The sequence below is a fragment of the Heterocephalus glaber genome, unplaced genomic scaffold, assembly GCF_053883595.1.
Source record: "Heterocephalus glaber isolate CG9 unplaced genomic scaffold, H.glaber_assembly_v1.0 deba00000347, whole genome shotgun sequence".
NCBI classification, from domain to species: domain Eukaryota; kingdom Metazoa; phylum Chordata; class Mammalia; order Rodentia; family Bathyergidae; genus Heterocephalus; species Heterocephalus glaber.
Genome location: NW_028258143.1, coordinates 55,459,385 through 55,480,396, shown reverse-complemented (window position 1 = coordinate 55,480,396; position 21,012 = coordinate 55,459,385). Strand labels below are relative to the sequence as shown.

Sequence of the window (21,012 nt, the reverse complement as noted above, 5' to 3'; positions counted from 1 at the left end):
TGCTACACTCCAAGAGAAGAAACATCATTGTGACTGGTGTTTTCAGTATATGTTTATTGTTACTATAAATGACATTCAAGTTTATTTCAAGTTCAACAGTGGTCTTCCTCCCACACAAATACTCCCGCAGCCAAATAAGACTTAAGAGTTTGCAAAAACCCTCTGGCCTCGTGGGCTTTTTCTCCTGCCTTCAGAGTCAGATAAATCCCTTTCTGGGAACAGAGCAGCGGGTCACTGGGGCCAGTGTGGAGAGGGACAGGGAATGCAGGGTCACTGTGGGGCAGGGGCAGGCGTGGGTGCCCAGAGAAGTCTGAGGGCTGGCGCAGCCGGCCTGTCCCCAAGGCAAGGAGGTGGCCACCAGCACTCCCCTCCAGCCCAGGCTGTAGTGAGGCGGGGGTGGGGGTGGGGGTGGGAACACCGCGGGTCACGCCCTCTGCAAGTACCCAGCCAGTGCGCCCGAGTCTCCTCCGCTGGCGGTTTCTGGTCGGCTCCCAGCTGGCCCAGACTTGCTCTGAAGTAGGAGGAACCGCTGTCGAGCGGAAAGTGCACACCGGGTGATTGATGAACTCTTAATAGGACTAACCTCTCCCGCCCCCCACCCTAGACGCGCACACACAGCCATCCTCAGCTCAACCCCCTCCCGGGCCCCTCCTGGGCAAGCAGGGATGCGGCAGGGGCAGGGAGGGTGAGGAACTCACCTTGTCTCCGCAAATGGCCCAGGTGGGTCCCGAGCCCTGCGGCGGGGGGGGGGGGGGCTCACGTGACGGCGTGGATCCGGCGGGCTTTGTGCCGCACTCCCCACTGCCGCCTGCAGCTATTGTTCCTGCGGGGCTGGGGCACTCCGCCTCGGGGTCCTCACCAGCCTCCTCCTCGAAACTGCCGAGAACAGGTCCCGGCTTTCTTTGTGTGTTCTCTGCCGTGCGTGCTGAGGAGAGCATCGTCGCTGTCCCAAGAGGCGGCAGGCTGGAGCGAGGGACTCTGGTGCCGCTCACTCGACCCATTTTCCCACTGGGCCCTGCAGAGGAGGTGGGGAAGGGCGGGGTGTTTGTAGGGCAGCCCTGTGAACAATAGAGGCATTTTCAAAAGGCCTTCTCCAGGCTTAAGTCTGGGATGCTCTTCTCGATAAAGGAAAGGCCCTTAGCCAACCGCCCTCCTGGCCTGATTTTAAGCCCTGGTTTTCAGGTTAAAACACTTCCACACTAGAGCTCTCCATGAACCTTGATTTAAATTAGGATGGCCTCCTTCTCCTCCTCTGGTTTGTATTAATGTTAAAACCCCACTCTGCTGTTTTCTAGGTCTTATACTTCCATGGAGATATTTTGCCATGCACCAGGGGTAGTGGCTCAGGCCCCTCAGCCCAACACTAGGGAAGATGAGGATTGCTAGTGTGAGGCCAGCCCAGGCTACATAACTAAAGGCCAGTCTGAACTATATAGCAAGACTCTGTTTTAACGCCCCCTCCCCAAAAGTATTTTGCCATATGCTTGGTATGTACCTTGTGTATCTTAGTATGAACCTGGTTCTGAGTTCAATCTCCAAACAAAAAACCCTCATGTTTTGTCACAAGTCCTAGGATAAGAAGATACATGCAATAGTTCCTACTTTCCACATCTCCTGGAGACTCTTCATCTGCCTCTGCAATTGCAAATGACTGGATATTCATCTACCTTGGCTCTCCCATAATGTGAGGAAATCTTTTGCTCACTTTGTTTCACACTGGACTGGCCTAAAAAATAGTTTTTGTATTTTCTAACTCACCAAGGTGAGAGTGAGACCCGAGGAACATGTTTAAGAATGGGTTTCAAGCCAAGTATATCAGTACATTTGTTTGACACCAACACTGGACCATTTGTAGCTGGAGTAGAAAACAAAGGAACAATGAGAATGAAGGTTTCATCCCGTGAAGATCTTTTCCATTCAACATTCACCAATGGACTGCATTCACCTATGCAGTAATTGCTGAGTATTCTTCCCTTTTTCTCTCCACCTGGGCCTTTTGGTGAGAGAGATGTAGGAGAGCCAGCCCTCAAGTGTGTTAGAGCTTGGCTGTGGACAATCCACTCTCAATTTCCTAAGTGTCCCAGGGGGCCCAAGGTTAAGCCTGCTCACCAAGTCCTTAAATGTATTCTCTGGGAAGTCAAAAATGCCCAGGAGTGATGAGGCTGTAAGCTTGTGGGGCCTGGGGCCTTCTGCCTCTCTCTTGCCTACTCACAAAATTCTGTCCTATTTTTTCTTTCAGTTTCTGAAAGACTCAAAGTAATGCCAAGAACTTCCAGGTGAAGGAGACCTTCATAGACCTGTAACTGGATTAGCCACTTCTTGAATTGCAAGAGGAAGTTACAACTAATTCTCAGGATCAAAGTCAAAACAAGCCTGTGACTCCATGAATACTGAAGGTATAAACAGGCCTCCCCAGGACAAGCACAGGAGCCCTTGTTATTAGAAGGAAGAGTTACTTTGTTATTCAAACATACACCCACACATATCCTCTTCACCCTCCCTAATGAAAAACCTCAACAGATGGAGAGCCTGGGCTCCAGGGGCTGCTGGCTGGGAAGGGCCAGCTAGCTGGTGCAGACTGGGGAAGAAGGGAGAAGTGGCTTGTATAGGTAATCACTATCTTTTAATAGTTCTTACAGATAGAAATTCAATACATGTTGTTCAGCAAGGTGAGCGGCCTCTGGGGCCTGGGAAACCAATTTGGCTGATGTGTCTTTGATAGGGATGGGTTTGGGGCTGCACCAAAGGGAATGTACTTTCTTTATATTATCTTCCCCTCTCTCATTTGAAAGCCTGTACAAAGAAATGGTACAAATGGTCGGTTAACTTAATGATTCCATTGGAGGTGGATATTTCTCTGTCAGGTCCCGGGATGAGGCTGAAGTCTGCAAACCAGAAGGCAGAATATGTAGTTAATTGCCCTCTCTTACCTCCTTACCAGTGCCAGGACTACTCTTCAAGGCCTGTTCCTCAGCAGCTTCTGCAATTTCCTGGTTAGCTCCATTCTAGGCCCTCTACTGCAGACTGGATCCTGAGTTTTTCCTGGTTGCAAGGAACTCTCTCCTTCGGCTTAAATTATTTCTCACTCCAACCCCTGCTGTGCAGCAGGCTATTCCACCCTGCCTTAATTCACATTTGATTGCTTGGACAGAACCACCCAGGATGCCAGGTGGACAGCCACCCCTCACCCATGGGCCTAGGCTCACAGCCCTGACCCCTTTCTTCAGATCTCAAGAGACCCCCTAACCACCTTGACACCCCACCAGCACCAACACACACACACACACACACACCCCAAAAACGCAGTTGCCATAGGGTAAGGGAGAACTGGCCAAAGGCACGAGCTTAAGAGCCATTTCCTCTCTTAGGCAACCACGGTAGATCCCAGAGACCAAAGCCCCAGTGAGCAAGAGGGGCCAGCTTCTTCCCACCTCCGGCCACCAGCCTGTGCTGCCTACATACGGCCTTCTCTGCTGTAGAACCCATGGGGAAGCAGCGCACACAATGGCGTGCGTGTTCCCGGCTTCTGGCTGCTCTGGGCACCCTCAAGGAAGCGTGGAGCAGGGAGGCCTCGAGCAACTTCGAGGCCTTGGTGCCTTCCCTTTGCCCCCCGGAACACTTGAGAGGCAGGAGCTAGGGTGGAGATTTCTTACCCCACCCAACTTCCTCTTGCAAGTACCGCTGCAACTCTTCCCCAAGAAGAGAGGCCCCCGGCCCTGGGCGCCGTCGGCGGCCGGCGCCCCTCCCCCTTCTTTCTCTGCTTCTCTGAGACCCAGGGAGGGAGGAGGCAGGCGCCTCTGCAGATAGAGCAGCTATTGTGACCTTCCCTCGCAGAGCGGGAACCCAGCCGAGTGTGTACTGCCGAGTGTGTACTGCCGGCGGTGGCGGGGGAGGAGGCGACTGTGTGCAAACCTTGGCTTGGGAGGGGGTGGCACTGGGAAATAAAGGTTTGCAACCTTGGGCAGTTGGGTCCTTCAGAGGGCGTTTGGTTGTGTTTAGACTTGGGTGCTTCCTAACACTAATTGCAGGCTCAAGAAGGGGAATTTATGGTGAGGGCCAAGGCGGCTTGTTTATAATTTATGAAGTTTTAAAAGGCTGTGCCAGGGGCCCGGCTCTCACCAGGGCGGGTGGCCGCGTGGGAGCACGCTCTCCAGGACTCGCTGCCGCCCCCACTCACGCTGGGAGCGATCGAGTGTGCCCATCACATGACTCACGCCAGTGACAGGAACGGATTGGAGCCACTCTCAGATGTCTTGGGAACCACCAGAGGTGGGGAAAAGCCAAGATTTGGTCCTAGCCAACCGCCCCCCGACACACACACCCTGGAACGGAGGGCCCCGGGGAGCCGCAGCTGCTCAGAGAGGGAGCCCCCAGCCCGGCACTTCTTGGTGCCTGAGTGTGAGAGGAAGCTGATGTCAGCCTGGCAAGACACCGTTTAAAGTCTAATCCATGAAACCCAAAGCCACAGATGACACTTGGGGCTTTGCAGACACCCGCAGACTCAGCAGATACTACTGTGGTAACACAGGGCGCTGGAAAACGCCTGAAGCCATGATGCATTATGTATTTTTATTATTATTATTTATGGTAGGAAGAGATGAGGGAAAACCAGGATGAATCTAAACAGCCTGACGATTCATCTATTTAATATTTAGCCAGTTAAGAAAGGTGGTTGTAATCCTTGCAAGGCAACAAGATCTTGATTCCCCTAATAGCTTAAAAAATAATTTTGTACAAGACAATTAGAAATTCTGCCTATGGATGCAAATTTCATAGAAAACAATGTTAAGCCTTGAAACTGGGTAAAATGTCTTCAAATGAAGTCATTTATTCTGTCGATACACATCTACAACATACATACTTTAAACCTGCTCAGATAAAGTGAAATTTAGCAAAATATCCCCTCCTGCCCCCAATCTAGCATGCCATTTTAAAAACAGCACAACAGAACAAAAAAACTGAATGTTATTTTGAGCCATCATTAGTGAAACACAAACATCCAAATAGAAACAATTGTTGTTCCACCAGAAGATAAGTTAAATTATTTCCACACAATAGGGATTTCACCTCTTGTCACCAAGGATGTAGTAGGAGTTGCATTATTTGTCAAACCAAATAGAGATGCGTGGGCTGACTTTGCTAAAATACAAAAGAATTGAAACTTATTTGAAGGCGTTTTCAAGTGTCCCCTCCCATAGAAGCGAGTGTTGTCTGCTGCTAGCTAGAGCCACATTAATATTTACAAAATGGTTATGAATCTTTGAAGACATATTTGCCCGTTTTGTACAAAGAAACAGGAGTAAACAGTTTTTATACGTGTTATGTTCCATTAGTGAAACATTTATTACTTTACATCGTGGAGAACATTTGTTTTCTTTAGAAATGAACTACCCACCACTACAAAGGAAAACTTCACAACAGCATTTCCTAGAGAAAAGGCTTAGGTGCCTGTCTCCAAATGATTTTTTTTGGCACCTTAGCTCTTCATAGCTCAAGTCTTATGAATTCCTTTGTGTCTTTTCTTTGATTGTCAGTTTTCTTTCAAAGTTTTTTTATTACTTAATGCAGAAAAATGAGCTCTGGCCTCCCTAATGTAACAGTTGATTGTGTCTGGAGAGAGGATGATAGAAATGGCCAGGCAGGCGCTGCAGTGGCAAAGCCCTGTCCCAGTCATCCCACACAGGACATTTCTAGGTTTGCACCCTCAGACACCCCCCTCCATTTCAATAACTGGAATGTAAGCAAGTATCACCCAAAAAATCAATTTATGTACTAGATTCCAAATAAATAAAAGTTTTTCAAAGGGTCAGCCTTGTTCTTGGTCTTCCATTGGGATTGTTCAAAAGATAAAGGCAGAGTGATGTGCTTGCAAGTGTGTGTGATTAACACAGATAGACTTCCAACTGAGAAAAGTTTTTATTCTAAATATTTGTTCAAATAGTACCAGACAATTTGAAATCAATAAACTGTGACAAGTGGCAAGGGCTGTGGCTGTTGAGAAATGAATAAGGTGTGTTGTGCCATGCCACCGGGCTGCTTGACTCTACGACCATGAAGGACAATTTGTGGTCTTAATCCTTTACATCAACTACAAACACCAGCCATGGTTACAACTGTTCAAAACTACTCTCAACTAGTTCAGACCAAGGGGACTAAACAGGTGAAATGTGGCCCCCAAAGCCTGGGAGCACGTTCCTAAGCTCGGCTGGAGAATTCTACAAATATACACATAAATACATTAAGAGGAGGAATAAATAATCAGGGAAACGAAATGAATCGCTTCAAATAATAAATACAGATCGTTTAGTCCAATGCAATCCTTACTGGACGGGGAAGGAGCATATAAATTAAGATCTCCAAAACTAAGCTAGATGCAGGCCAGGCCCAGGACTCTCCAACTCTAGTCCTTCCGCAGGCAGGGCGCATGGCCAACGGGTCTCAGACTTACCTTCGGGACACCATTACCAGACTAGAGTCCCTCGGTCCGCAGTATATGGCACTGTCAGGCTTGCAGGGGAGGATCCTTGCGGCTGATTTATGGCGAGTCACCCGAAGGAGGACGCGCATGGAGGGGAGGCCCCATAGCCTCTGCCTCAGCAGCTGGAGACCTGGGAAGCAGGGGCCAGGCCAGAGCTGGGGAGGGGGGTCCCCGAGCTGCCCCGCGGGACCCGCCCGCCGCCACCCCCCCCCCCACCAAAACAAAAGAGGTAATTACGCCGCAGGTTCGGGCAGAGGGTGACCGCTACAGATGTGTCAGTTTGGGGGCCTCGGGCAGGCGTCCCTGAGAGGAGTGGTGAGCCGAAAGATCTGTGTAGGTGGGATGAGGGTCGCACGGTCCGTGGTGATGGTTGCCAGGAATTTGCGCAGCGCAACTGTAGTCCACGCTAGCCGAAGATGGGTGCGAGAGGTGGCCCAGGTTGAAGACGGGCCCGGAGGCGGGCGCCATGGAGTCGACGAAGTTGCCACCCACATACACAGGGCTGCCCTGCAGGTTGGCGCTGGCGAAGCCGCCGCCGTTGCTTGCCATGGGGTGGGGCTCGAACTCGGGCGCCGCGTAGCGCTTCTGCTGTGGGAGGCAGCTGCTGAGCGGCGCCGTGTAGGCGGCCAGGCCGTACATATTGGGCTGCGATTTGGCGAAAGCCGGCGGCGAGGGTGCGTCGTAGGCCAGGCCTGGCACCGGCGGCAGCTGCCCAGAGTAGGCCACGTGGCCAGCGGCGCCGCCGAGTGGCGGGCTGCGCTCCGGAGACTGGCCGGCCGGCGAGTGCAGGATGCCCTTGGCCTTCTGGTCCTTCTTGTACTTCATGCGCCTGTTCTGGAACCAGATCTTGATCTGGCGCTCGGTGAGATTCAGCAGGTTGGCCATCTCCACCCGGCGCGGCCGGCACAAGTAGCGGTTGAAGTGGAATTCCTTTTCCAACTCCACCAGCTGCGCACTGGTGTAGGCCGTGCGCACCCGCTTGGACGCCGGGCCTGGCGGGCTCTTGTCCTCGCAGCTCTCTCCTGGGCAGGGAACGAGAGAGAGGGGTCGCTGAGGGAGGGGGCAGAGAGCCCCAGGGATGAGGAGGGGTGCTTCCCTGGCTCTGCTGGCCTCCACCCTTCCCTGCCTCCAATCCTGGCTGCGTGGGAAAGGGGCATTCCAGAGGGGAGAGTCAAGTGAAAACTCCGCCCCCACCCCAGGTCTAGCTATCAGATGCACCTGAAACCGGCATCTGCCTTCTGAAGTCCTATTCTCTCTGCACTCCCTCCCCCTACATCTCAGCCCATCATCCCATCTCAACCCGAAGGCCATGAAGGACTTTAATGAGAGACAAGGAGCAGCTGGTGATGCCTCCCCTCTGTCAAAGAAGGGCCAGACTTCTCTCGGAACACACCTCCCAGCCTCTGCTACTGAGTGTGTGAGCAGCTCGCTGACTTAGGGGCTGGATCCTGGGCAAGGCACCTCCCCAGGAAAAAATGGGCGTGGGGATCTTACACCCCACTCCAGACTGGCTGCACCAAGAGATGGGGAGGTGATAAACCCAAAAATACTGTCTTGGCGTTTCCAGGGTTCCAAGGCCAGGCTGAAAGCATTTTGAGTATGACAGTGCTGGTGCAGCAGCCTCTACCCGGGCTTCCACCACCCCTGCCACCTCTCAGCTGCTTGTCCACTCCCTCACTGGGAAGACAAATGGATTTCTCCTGAGAGGGAGGGCCTGAGCCTGAGCCTGAGCTGAGGACAGAGCGGGAGGAGAAGGAGCTGGCAGGCCGGAAGACACTTTCCCCCCAGGAGGAGCAGCCCCAGAGAGCCACAGGCCAACCAGAGATCCAATAACAAGCTACATCCCAAGCCTCAAACTAGCCCTGGACCTGGAATCATGTTTATCTATCTGAAAATGATCTGCAGCAGAGAACACAAGGCCAAAAAAGTGTTAAAAAAAATTGTTAAGAACCAAGTAATCCAAGCAGACAGAAGGATCAGGTGTCAGCTCCTGGTGATGCCCATCTTCTTCCACGTGCCCTGGATGGACCTAGAGAAGATCTTCTCAACCCAAGGGTCTCCTCTTGCACAGAGAGAAAGCCCAGGCTGCTCCTGTTTCCCAGAACTTCCTCTCCACCTGCAATATGCACCTTCCTCTCAAGGGTTTGCTGACTGGATGAACTGGGCTGAGATGGCCAAGTAGTTTCGTGGTTATGCCTGATAGGCCCTGGAGTCAGACTGGTTGGATTCAAATCCACCACCTTGCATTTTTGTCAACTTGGGCGAGTTGCATATCATCTCTAGTAGTTTCCTTATCTAAAAAATGAGGCTGTCTCACATACGTACCTCAAAGTGTTCTTTGAAAAATTAGATAACACTTGTAAATTATTCAGCACGATTCTTCACAGAGCACTCCTTAGTTTTTATTAATTGATTCATATGATATGGGCTATATAACCACCTGCACTTAAGATATTTGCCTCCAAATTCTTTTCCTTTTCTTTCTCCCTTTTCCTGTTCTCTTTTCTTTTTTAAAGACAGGGTCTCACTATGTTGCCCAAGCTGGCTGGGCTTGAACTTCTGGGCTCATTCCTCCTGCCTCAGCCTCTCCAGTATACCACTGTGCCTAATTCTGCGTTCATTTTCTGAAGGGCTGTTGGGTTGAAGAGGGAGCTGAGTTATAACCAGCAGCCCAGAAAAGCAAATAATATGTCAGTATAGTGAAGAACTTTCTATTAATAAACATGAGATCTGTTCATCAGTGACACCAGCAGCCTGGAATGGAAGTGAGCACCATATTCCCACAAGGCTAAGACTCCAATCAAAGACAATAAAAAGGAAGGCTATTTCTGCAAGAGTAGGAGTCTGGACATATGTCTTCCAAGGTTGCTCTTAGGTCCCTGAGTCCCTTGGTTCCTGGGTGAGTGGGGCTTCCTGGGGCCAGTCTATAGGAAACTTGGTCCAGGAATGACCCCCCTCAGACAGCTACCTGCAGTGGCACAGCTGTTCTTCTGCTTGGAGTTCTGTCGGGACTCTTTCATCCAGGGGAAGATCTGCTTGCTGATGGTGGCTGAGGAGTTGGAAGCATTGGGCCCACCCTTGACCTTCTTGGCAGGCACTCCACCTCCAGGATTGGTAGGTGAGGATGGGGGCAGAGTGGGTGGTGGAGGGGGGGGTTGTGGTGGCTGCTGCTCTGAGTTCAGACCAGGAGGCTGGCTGCCACCACCCCCACCCTGGCTGTTCCCAGTGCCAGGTCTCATGCAACTGCCATTGAGTTCAGCCCCCTTGTGGGCTGGGGCTCGCAGAGGTGCAGAGCTCTGGATGGAGCAGGCAGAACCTGGGTAATCAGTGTCCAGGGAGTTGGCGGCAGCAGGGGGTGGGTAGGGCTGATGGGGGGTACCATAGCCATAAGTGTCAGTGGCTTTGCTGTAGCTATAGCCTCCGAAGAGTCCTGGGTTTTCATAGTATGCAGCCTTCTGCATTGTGCATTCAGGAAGTTCCAGGGCTTGCTGACCCTGCTCAAATAACATTGACTACCACTGTGTCCTTCACCACCACTTCCAGTGTCTGCTGAATCCTGAGAAAGCTGGGCCAGCCCCCAGGCTCCAGGTGACCTGCCAAGAAGAAAAGTGAGAGGCCCCAGAGGGACTGTCATTGGCAAGACCAGTCAATGTAGAAGGACTAGCCCAGGCTCTCTGCTTCCCACCACCTCCTGGTGGGGAGGGATGCCTAAGGTTCTGGATCTGGGGTTTTACAGAATTTAACTTAGTTGAACCCTTGGAACAGTCAGAAGGAATTTCTCCTAAGTATAAGAAAAGACCTTACCTTCTCTGTAGCTCAACTCTACCATATGGAAGGGGCTTTCTCCCACCCACCCCCATCAATTTTCTTTCTCCAAAGTTGTCAATTTAGCTTTTGAACCTGCAGGAAAAAGCACTTATGGCCTCATACATTTTACTGGCTGATTCTTCCCCTAAATTGGGATGTTACTGCAGGCAAGAAGTGTTTCTTATTCATCTATATATTCCTAACATCCATAACAATGCCCTGCATGTAGCAATGCAATAAATGCTTGCTGAATGAATTAATTAATGGATTAATCTTTGGGTAAACCAATGTTTTTGTTTGCTGGTGCTGGAAATAGAACTCAAGACCCTGTGCATGCTAAACAGATACTCTTATTACTGAGATATATCCTAGCCCATAATTCCAGCGTTTTCTCAGAACTGCCAGAGCTCCCAAAAAGAAAGTTTCTCCCCCACCTGGTTTCAAAATCACAGCATCTTTCATGAAGACCCAGATATCCACTTTTCGATGACAGGGTAAGAATCCTCCCAGTTAGTTCTGTGGGTCAGCACTGTGAAATCTACAATGTAGAAAACTAGGAGATAAAAACCAAGGAGAGGTCTTAAAAACTCCAGGCTTATATTGCTGCTAAAAATGTTTTCCTTTCCACCTACATTTCTCTACAGCCTTTACTTTGTCCCCTCATTCTTTTTAAAGGTGTGCCACTGGAAATGAGTGAAGAGACTTACAGTTTGAAATTCATGCAGTATAAGTGAATGGAGAACGCTTTACATTATAACTATCATTTTTACCCTGGATCTATTACATAAATAGATATTATTATTGACCTCTGGATCACGTATTTCACCCCAATTCCCACCCCACTCAGCCAATGAGAGAATCTCTCTTGACATGATGAATGGACCCAGAATTAGAAAAAGAAGCTCAGAAAAATTCTACTCCTTTTGTATCCTCTGATTCCTGATGGGAGTTCTCTCGACCTCCCTCCCTTCTTCTTCTGAAAGACTCTTAAGGAGTTAAAGTATAACTAATACCATTCAATCACTTTTGTCTGTTTGATAAAGAAAACTCACAGGTCAGCTCCCTGGTCTTAATTCTTGATCTCATCTTTCAGGCAACTTTCCTTTCCAGAATCTCTCCCTAACTTGATGTCCACTGTGGGCATTGTGATGGACCGTATTATGTGGACAGCTAATGTGTTGACCACAGGTACCAAAATCACTTCTCCATGCACCCAGTTTTCTATCAACTTTCACCAAAGAGCCAAACCAATTTATAAATTCTTCAAATTAGCTTTGTTTGGTACTATTGTTGCCCATTTTGTTTTAGAATATAAATGAATATGCTATTTATCTTGATGAGAGATGGGCCTTTAAAGGATACTATGCTAAGATGTTATGTTGTAGAAATTGTTTCATTGGTGTTTATAAATGTGTGCAGCTAACAGTGGTAGAACAGTTCTTTTAATTAATTTTCTGTATCATTCTCTGACTGTTAAAATTATGGAATATCAAATGGACAGCTAAATTTTCATCCTTTGACCAATATTTACATGTGTTTGCCCTCAGGCCAAAGGACCTGCCACTTTGGGTTAAGTTTCAGTGGTTTTCTGGGATCTTGCTTCAAGCCCTAAGCCTCTCCATGTCTAAGTGTTCACTATACACACCAAAACTCGCTGCCGCTTCTGTCACTCCATTGACAACTGTGGAAGCAAAACATCTTCCTGCCTCCCAAGTTGATCAAGTTTATCTTGATAGGGGGACCGGTCATATTAAACGATTCTTTATGAAATGAACAGGCTTATGGGACAGATGATCACACACACACACACACACACACACACACACACACACACACAGAGTAGCATTTTCCTAGAAAAAGCTTTGTGTAGAGACCTCAAAAGTTGTACACATATGGAATAGTGTCCTGAGTTACCAGTCTGTTCTCCTGCCTGTTTGCAATGTCTTAAGGAATTTCTAGGCCTATTGAATGATGATCCACTATCTTAATAGCCATTTCCCCACAAGCAAAGGCAGCAGCTGCATTGTCCTCAACTGGAAAAGGCTTGGCAGAAACACAGTGCCCCTAAGAAGCCCCTTCTCCTAAAAGCAAAACCTAAGAATATTGTTGTGAAACTTTTTTAAAAAGGGGATTCTTTCCAGAAATCCCTACTCCTTGTGAACTCTGCTTGAACCTAAAAAGCAGGAACGGGTCATAAATCACTTGGACAATGCTCAACTGTTCAGTGGCTCATCTTTTTGAACCCACCCCCGCTTTCTTTTCTCGCCCTTTGGTACCTTTGCTCATTTGGGTTCCAAGACCCAAATGCCTTGGGGTGAAGGTGAGCCTTTAGCGGGGGAGGGGTGGTTGAGGAGGGTGCAGCCCCCCCCCCCTTCCATGGTCCTTTCCTCTGCCTCCTGCTCCTGTCCAACCCTTAGCCCAGGGAGTGGGATCATGCACCTACCCTAAGCCCCTCCAGAGCCATCCCCTACCCCTCTTGGGCAAGGGACACCAAATGGGTCTGGCTAGTCCTTTCTCCAAATTCCTGAAAGTCCAAGTCAGCTCGGAGACCTAACTGAAGGCCAAACGATCTCCAGCCGGAAGGAAGGAGTCCTCAGAGCCAACACCGCCTGCTTCCTGCTTCCTGGCGGGGCTGGCCAGCCGCACCTCTGAAGCAGCCGAGCCCCGATACTTGCTCACTGCACTTAATTCTGCCCAGGATCAATACCTAATATGATACCGAATAAATAAAAGGCGCTCACAGCGGCCAGGGGACGGGGTTATTAAGCAGCTGGAGCTCTCACGGTGCATATCAATGCACCTGTCATTGTGGTTTGTAACAAAATTTATGACTGCGACCACGGCAGCAGTAAACGCTTCAGTAAGGAATGAAAAGAAAAACACTTCTCAAGGCCCGGCACTTTTCAGAAGTGGAAAGAAGGCTCCGCGTAGGAGGCAGCGCAGCAAAAGAATTCCCTACTCCGCACTTTTCCCCGCTGGCGCACCCCACGAACAGCGGGATTATATAGAGCCGGCGCCGGGCTCTGCAAGCAGCTCTGCTCGGCAGCCGAAGGCGGAACGGGACACGCAGCCTCCTCGCCGAGGACCGAAGACCCACTGCCCGCCTGGACGTCGGACGCCCAGAAAGGCTCCAAGGACTCGCAGAGGCCCGCGGTGGCCGTGGGAAGGGCGGGTGGGGGGTGCTTGCAAAGGGAGGAGGTGACAGTCGTCTGGCTGTGTCTAACACTGCAATTATAGTAAATCTTGGACGGACACAGTGCGAGTTGAAGGAAAAGGGGGAGGCGGTTGAGCGCTGATTTCATCAGTTTCTCTCAAAAATTTCTAAGGTTCCGGTTGGCCCCTGCTCTTCTTACTTTGCCTAAACCTGGGCCGCAGAAGCCCACGGATGTCTTTTTCGCCGCCAAGAATCTCACTGGGGATCAATGACTCTCCTCCCCCTGATGGCTTTGCTACTTCAGGTTTTGGAAAGTACTCTTTTTCGAGTTTGCTTCTGAGAGGGTTTATTTACGTCTTGCCCGAGTTCCCCTTATCTCTCAGCCTGAGCCTCTTTGCCCCTGTGGGAAGCTCTGGATGTGTATTCTAAATCACTCTTATTTAGCCCAGATAACTCAATACTGTAATACACCCTGCATTTAAGGCACTGGGCTCACCCCCATTAAAGCACCATAAATTTGAAGACCGATGATCGGTTATCATGTAACAGGCGGCAGTTCTTACTGAGGTGATCCACTTCAAAGCTGCCCTTTGTTTTATGTCTTGATGTATGAATCCTGAGATGGCTACCTTGAGTTGCAGGAAAAATGGAAATGGACTGGAAATTAGTTTTAAAAATCACCCCCACTCACCACAATTTTGTATGTGTGTTTTCTTGAATTTTGTCTCTAATTCTTTTTGTAGGCTCTTCGGTTTCTTTTGATTACTCTGTGGAGGCGGATCTGGAACAAAAAGGAAAAAATAGCAGCCGATTCTTTTCTTACAAACATACATCGAGAAGCCTTACCCCCTTTAAGGGTGTCTTAACCAATGTGACTGTTGTATGTGGTGCCCACAGCCATTCCAGATGCTTTTGCCCCAGCAGAAAGAAGAATCGCTGGCTCCTGGGGAGCCAGAGGCCTTAAACAACAAAATCTTTGACAGGATGGGGGAGAGCTTGGACCTCAGGAGAGTGCCGGGGCGCTGGCCAGTGTGTGAGCCAAGAGGTCCAGAGGTCCAGGGAAAGCAACCCGCTTTCCTCCTACCCCAAACAAGCTCCAAAAGCTCCTGGTCTCAAGCCCGGACTCTGCAAAATTGAGGTGGGAGAGAGGCTACAGTTTAGGGCACCCGGAAAGGGGGGCGGATGCACTTGGGAGGATTGTAGTCCAGGCTATGCTGCAAAGAGGGTGCTGGATGCTATTTCCTGGTTTGCATATATCTTTATCTTAGATGGTTTCCTCGAGTTTATTCAAGTAAGCGGCCGCCATACTCTCGGCATGGGCTGGCCACTTCTGTGTCAAGATTAGGCTGCAAGCCACCTAAGAAACAAGCGCCCTTTCCACCTCCACGGGCAAACACAGACCAAGCAGCCCACCATTACCGCTGCTCCGCCGGGGCTTGCTTCTGATCAGGTGGAAGGAGAGAGACACAGTCTCCCTCTTGCATCTGCCCTACGCAATTTGTCGACTCAGTAGTTTGCAAACACTAAACTGCACCCGGCAAAGCCCCACACAAAGCGTTCCGGGCGCTTCTAAAGACCAGAGCGCGCAGCCGTAAGCCTTTGAAGTGACCTTTGGCTCGCGCCGCAATAACTCACCCCTTAATGAACACCCAACGGAAGCGCCTCAGAGAGATCTCAGCCCGGTAGGGCTCCTAACTTCTCGCCCGGCTTCAGCTTCCCAGACGACCTGGGCCCAGGGGGGCTTGCCACTCGCCAGCTCCTTTTCCCATCCCCCAGCCCGCTCCCCACCCCTCAGCCGCTCGGCTGAGACCGGGCTCGGAAGGCGGCGCGACGGAGGCGCAAGGTACCAGGGCTCTCAAACCTGCGGTCCCGAAGCCGCTTAATATAAATACATTCACGTGGGCAGACGTCAACTTTCGCCTCTTGATTTTTATTTATTTTTGGTAAAGGGTTCTTTAGAAGTAGGAGCGTTCCCTCAGAGGAAGAGCTAAGTTGGGAGGCCACCTAGGGCCGCGATCCCCGACGCCTCTAGCTAAATTTTGTTTCCAGCCGCGGAGGAACAGGGGTAAGTTTGCGTCTGGACGTTCTGGGGTGTGTGGTGCACTCTGAGCTCTGGGCGCTGGAGGCTTGGGAAGGGGAAAAGAAAAAGGACTCCAAGTTGACCAGAGTTATGCCACCAGAAGAACCCCCCAGCGCCTTCTTGCGCGCTCGCCCTCCCATGCACACCCACCGCCCAGCACTGGCCCAACTTTGGCCTCTTGTGTATCCCAATTCACAGGCTTAACCCCGGCTCTGGTGTAATATTCTTTCTACAGCCAGAAACTGGGGGAGCAGAAGGGAGCTCTGTCTGGTAACTGTCAACGAAAAACTGGTTCCAGGCAGCCCCTGGCCCCCTACCCCACCCCCACCAGCACCCCAGGAAAAATCTTTAGGATAGGGCCATCTTGGAGCCTTGGTGGGGATTATTGAAATTTTCAGGGAAGTTATAAGTGAGTGCTCCATGGGGCCAAATGAAATGCTGCTCGCAGTAATTGGATTCAGCTGACTAAGCTGGCAGGCGCGCAGCTCCAAGGCAGTGAGTGAAGAAAAATGTCCACCGACTTTAAGTTCTGATGGAGCCAAGCTCAGGCGATTGACAAAACAACTTTACTGCTCTCCTTTGATGGCAAGGCCCCTGGAAATTAGCCCACCTCCCACTGGGGCCTGTCCCAACAGCAGCTTAGGGAGCGCTCCTTGCTTGCTGTCCTTCTCCATGCAGGTCCAGTCCGGTGCACCCCAAGAGCCTCCCGTGAACCCCAAGAGCCTCCCGTGAGCTTGGACTCACTCGCTTAGGCTCATGGAGGCACTGGCTCTGGCCTTGGCAGGGAAAGAGCCAGGATGGGTTGTCCTCTTTTCCCCCAGCCAGGAGCCAAGGGAAACTAGTAAACAAAAGGATAGGTGGGATGTGGGGACCAATATATGATTTAGCTTTCACTCAGGATTCTTTGGGTGAGAGGGACCCAGAAACATTAAACCTTTTCTCTGCAAAACCTGTTTTTTTTTATTGCAGCAAAATCCTACATTGGTGATAAGCGTGGAGAATTATCCCAAACTCTTTAGGGTAGTTTAGGGGTTCTTTTGAATTTGAGGGGTGAAGATCGGTAGCATTTTAACTCCCAAGGAAAAAATAACTAAGGCAACAGCGAGAGGTAAAGGCCGAGTGTGTGGAGCTGGCTTCCAGAACAATGCAAAGAGCTGGGTGGCCACCGAGTTTATTTTAAATACATATAAATCAACATGCCTGCACCCAGCCCAGCAGCCCAAGACACAGAATTAATAGGACGTTCCATCTTACTTTGGCAGTGACAGTGTAAAAAAAAAGTTCCTTTTTATTCATTTCATTTTCAGTCCATTCACATAACTGCACATTTATCCTCAAAATACTAACTCCAGCCCCCAGTCCCCCTTCTCAAACTGCCACCACCACCCACAATCCTGCCACCGGCCACCCTCCACCACCCTCCAAGCCTGGCAAGGTGGTGTCCTCCTAACCTTTTGGTAGGCAGGGAACGTCCCCACAAGGCACACCTCGTTAGGATTAATCACAGCCCTCCTCGATGTATATGTAGAAGTGTATCTAAGTCTACGAGGGCTGCCTCACCAATTGGCAATAATCAAGATCACAGATTACACAAAATAAATCATATTTAGTATCCCACTCAGGGCAACAAGCAGCCCTGTGCCCAAAGATTTCCATTTTGTCATGCAATTGCTTACCTGGATCCCAATTTATCATAAACCTGGTGTCCTCGGCCTCAGAATGGGCGCCGGTGGGGGGCAGAACTAGCCTTCCCCCTTTGTCTGCAGACAACACCGTCCCAACCCTGGTCTTGCTCGCTCGCAGATGCGGCCATATACCCGAGCACACGGAATTCCCGGTAGAACGGAACCAGGCTGAGGTTCAACTACCAATAAACGCAGGAGGAACGAGTTCGTAGTCCCCGAGCTGGCTTCGCCTGTGCTGCGCGAAGGTCGGTCCGCCCGCCCGCCGGTCCACTCCCAGGCCCACAGTGGCGGCCACTCGCGCCCCCACCCACTCCTGGGTTCCTGCCCAGCCCTCCTAGGCCCCCCAGAGCTCGGGGTTTGTTTTGCTTTCGGAACGGGGTCGTTTCTGGATTTGGAGAGAGCCCTGGAAACCCCCTCATAGTCGGGAAATACAGACGCTGCCTTCAAATGCGAGCATATTTGTTCACGTGACCCCGAGGGAAGATTGTACTGATTGAGGCTGAAACTTTCACGCCATCCAGCCCCGGAGCGCAGCCAGGCCTGGGGGGTGGGAGGAGGGGCGTGGGAGGCGTGGGACCCGGGCGCCCTCCCAGGGACAGCCACGGGTGGGTGTGGGAACGAAGGAAAGCCTCCATCCCGCAGCCTGGGACCTACCCAGCCACAGCCTGGCCGTAGGAAGTGGGATGAGGGCTTGAAGAGTTCCCGCAGCGACCTCTGACCCTGGCCAGCCTTAGGCCACACTGGTCAGGGGGTTGGAAATTTTAGAGACTGCCTCTTAGGGGCGTCTCTAGGGAGGGCTGCGAAACTGTGAAACGGCAGCAATGTAGGGTTCCCCTAGATCCCTGGAGAAGCCCATACGGCTTGCATCGCATCGGCATGCACTGGGGTGAGGCACCTTCTCCTTTGCCTGAGAGCACGCCCCAGCTCTCCATCCCCAGCGAGACAGTTAAACTGTAGCACCATGCAGGCTCTGGGCTGAAGATGGGAGCCGCTGGCACTCAGTCTTAGCCGGTTACCCCACCACTCCTTGGGGCCTTGGCTCGGTCCTAAGGCTCTGCAGGGAAACCTCTGTTTCTTAGCTAGAAAAGGAGCCTAGCAGCCGGCCAGGACACTTTCCAAGCCCTTGTGTATCCCACTCGGGTCCTTCGAGGCCTGGAGCCTCCTAGGCACTGAGCTGCTGCCATGGGCGACCTGTGTCTCCAGATCTGTGCGGTGCCAACGGATCCCACAGGCCCAGCAACAGCCAGGCTGCCGTTTCCCGCTTCCTGCGGTGCCTCTAGGAAGTCGAGGGGGACTGCAGAATCAGTCCTGGGCAGGCTTACCTGGGGGACAAGGAAACTTCTATTTTAGAAATATTGAATCAGGACAGGATCACAACACTGTCCAAATGGTTGGGTGGGAATCCAGGTACCGATTCTTCATATGGGAGGAAGAATGAAGTACACCTGGGCCAGGGGCCAGCCTCAATCTCCTGGCTTGTAGAGAGCTCCCACAGACCTCCACCAGGCCAGCCCACACCCCAGAATCCCACACTAGGGAAACTCCCCACCCCATCCCTGAAGTCGGCCTTCAGCACCAGCTCCACTTCTCAGCTGCAAGAGGCCCGGAGGGAGCTGATGCCCTGTCGCTGTTTGCAAGGTAGTGTCCAAAAGATGAGCACGGGAAAGGGAATAAAGTCCTCCAAATCCCCACTCCAGAGGTTCGGGGAAGTCCTTGAGGACCTCAGGCTTGAGATGTCCGAAGGCTTGAGCCCCCAGAGCTGTCGCTGAGCCCTTCCTTTTGTTCACTTGTCCAGACCAGGACAGAAGCCCACTGGTGTCTCTCACAGCCAGACCTTGGGTGCCCCCACTGCACCCTCACCCCCAGGACCCCTCCTCCAAAGCCTCTCGCCAGGGGCCCAGCCTTCGGCCAGAGGCAAGTGTTAATCCTTAGCCAAAGAGGGGGGCTGCTTTGCGGGAATTTGTCTCCAGGAAAGGATCTAAGCCTTCTTCAATCGGAGCATATGTTCATAGAGCAATAAACCGGAAAGATTTACAGTCCTCGCCCGGCCCCCAACAGCCTCACACCCTTTTAGGAATTACTTACGATGATTTATCACACCAACCCGGGCAATTGTCACACTGATAAAATAGCCCGGGCCGGTGCCCGCCAAACCTGGGCCTTGGGCAGCTCTTGGCTACCGTGCTGCCAGTGGGGCTGGGGAAGCTTTTTGTGGGTTCCTCTCTTGGCCTACGAGGGGATGTCTGGGTGGGTTGAAGTGGGTGGGGGTGGGAGGAGAGCCCATTCTCATTGAGAAAAATCCAAGCAGCTCAGAGAAAGCGCCCGGAATCTGTGCCCGAGTCACTTGCTAAGCACATAAACATTTGTCATCTTTGAATAATTGAATTAATGTGTTATTGTTTGAATGTATAATTCATAACGGAGGAAACTTTGTTTCTGTCCTGACGGGGAAATATACACACACCAAAAAAGAAATGAAAACACACAATCCCAAAACAACTGCTTCTAGCAAGGCAGCCCCAGCTAAGGGTATCATCCTCAAAGCCAATGGAGGCGACTTGAAGTGACAGAGGGACGGAGACGAATAAAGAGGCACTCCTGGTCCTGGGCACCTGGCTGGGACCTGCAAGCTGGGGAGAGAGGGTCTGCGGCTACTCCCGGCCCAGGTCCCCAGCCAGCCAGGGGGTGGGTGGGGCAGCAGCTGAGTGGCTTTCAGGACGCCAAGTCTAGGAGCTCAGGTAAAAGGAGCTGAAGTGGAGCGACGAAGCCTGCAGCTGCCGGGCCTCCCTACCAGACCCCTCTCCCGGAGGCTCCCCGAGAGCCCGAGGCTCTCCTGCTAGGGGCAGCAGGGACACCTTCCTTTTGCTTTTATTTTTAGATCTTCAAAAAATAAAAATAAAATAAAAATACAAAAATAAGGTGGAAAGGGAGAAACTTGGCTGAGATGACAGAAGCAGCAGAGCTTGGGCGGGGAGGGAGGAGAATAGGAGAAGCAACTCGGAAATCATTATCTGTTGGTTAAAACCTGCCTGGGGTAAAATTTCAACTCGATTTTATAGCCTTCTATTATGACGCAAGGAAAAATTTATGACCCTCGTTTGAAAAGAGGGCCAGGGCCTTTTCTCGCCGGTGTAAGAATAGGCAGCAGATGCCGTGACAGCAACCATTGTTCCCGGTAGACACAGGCGACCGGGCAACCTCGGCCCGCGTGCGCCAGGCGTGTCCCCAGCCGGGCCGGTTTTTCACAACTCCTGTTGTCTAGGAGCAGGCTGCGCGGACCGAGCCCCTCACCCCTCGCACCCGAGCCCCTTGCACACCCTCTCATCCTCACGCACACGCCCTCCCTCTTTCTCTCACACACTCGGGCGCTCTCAGTAATTTTTCATAAGTGCAAAGCTTTGCTGAACCAAAGGTCACCATCCAAGCCACTAACAACTGCTCGTCGGCGCGCGGTTCCAAATCAGGAAGCAAAGGGGAACTATTTGTCAGCGACCCTGACAGCTAAGTTCATTAAGGATTTAAATCCGATGAAATAAAAGTCGCCAAAATATTTACCTGCCGGCCGCGCTCCCCGCGCCCGCCGCCGGGGGCTGGGGTGGAGGCCGGGGCGCTGCGCGGCCCCCCTCGGCGGGCGGGCGAAATTCTCGGGATCCCTGCACTTTCCAAGTCGGAGAGAGCCCTTTGCGTGGCAGATTAATGACGACTCCTTGTTTCTTAAGGGACGTGCTGAATTAATTATTTCGCCAATCACGTGGTCGGGACTTGTAGAAATCTATTCTTATCATCTTCCTCGCACTTTGAAAATTCT

At 51.3% G+C, this 21,012-nt stretch overlaps 2 protein-coding genes and 1 long non-coding RNA gene across 5 annotated transcripts in view; 1 reads left to right on the top strand and 2 right to left on the bottom strand.

The window, feature by feature from the left end:
- LOC110344462 (uncharacterized) overlaps positions 1 to 3,555 on the top strand; it is an 84,089-nt gene extending 80,534 nt beyond the window's left edge. For both annotated transcript variants that reach the window (XR_002387051.2, XR_002387050.2), the window contains 2 exons: positions 2,240 to 2,396; positions 3,369 to 3,555. This is a non-coding gene — a long non-coding RNA (uncharacterized LOC110344462). The remainder of the gene's footprint in view (positions 1 to 2,239; positions 2,397 to 3,368) is intronic.
- A 2,231-nt stretch (positions 3,556 to 5,786) lies between these two features.
- Positions 5,787 to 17,267, bottom strand: Hoxd3 (homeobox D3). Of its 2 annotated transcripts, none has more exons than XM_013076958.3 (6): positions 17,196 to 17,267; positions 14,131 to 14,220; positions 10,720 to 10,838; positions 9,447 to 10,071; positions 6,716 to 7,500; positions 5,787 to 6,633 (listed from the first exon to the last, which is right to left on the bottom strand). In XM_013076958.3, exons 4-5 carry the CDS (start codon positions 9,985 to 9,987, stop codon positions 6,743 to 6,745), a joined length of 1,299 nt encoding a protein of 432 aa, XP_012932412.1. In that variant the 5' UTR covers positions 9,988 to 10,071; positions 10,720 to 10,838; positions 14,131 to 14,220; positions 17,196 to 17,267; the 3' UTR covers positions 5,787 to 6,633; positions 6,716 to 6,742. The 2 variants fall into 2 exon arrangements, with proteins under 2 accessions (XP_012932412.1, XP_012932413.1); XM_013076959.3 differs by having other exon boundaries at positions 5,787 to 6,608.
- Positions 14,131 to 21,012, bottom strand: part of Hoxd4 (homeobox D4) — a 27,430-nt gene continuing 20,548 nt past the window's right edge. The window contains exon 6 of the transcript XR_015447189.1: positions 14,131 to 14,220. The gene's annotated coding sequence lies outside the window, so the exon portion shown is untranslated. The remainder of the gene's footprint in view (positions 14,221 to 21,012) is intronic.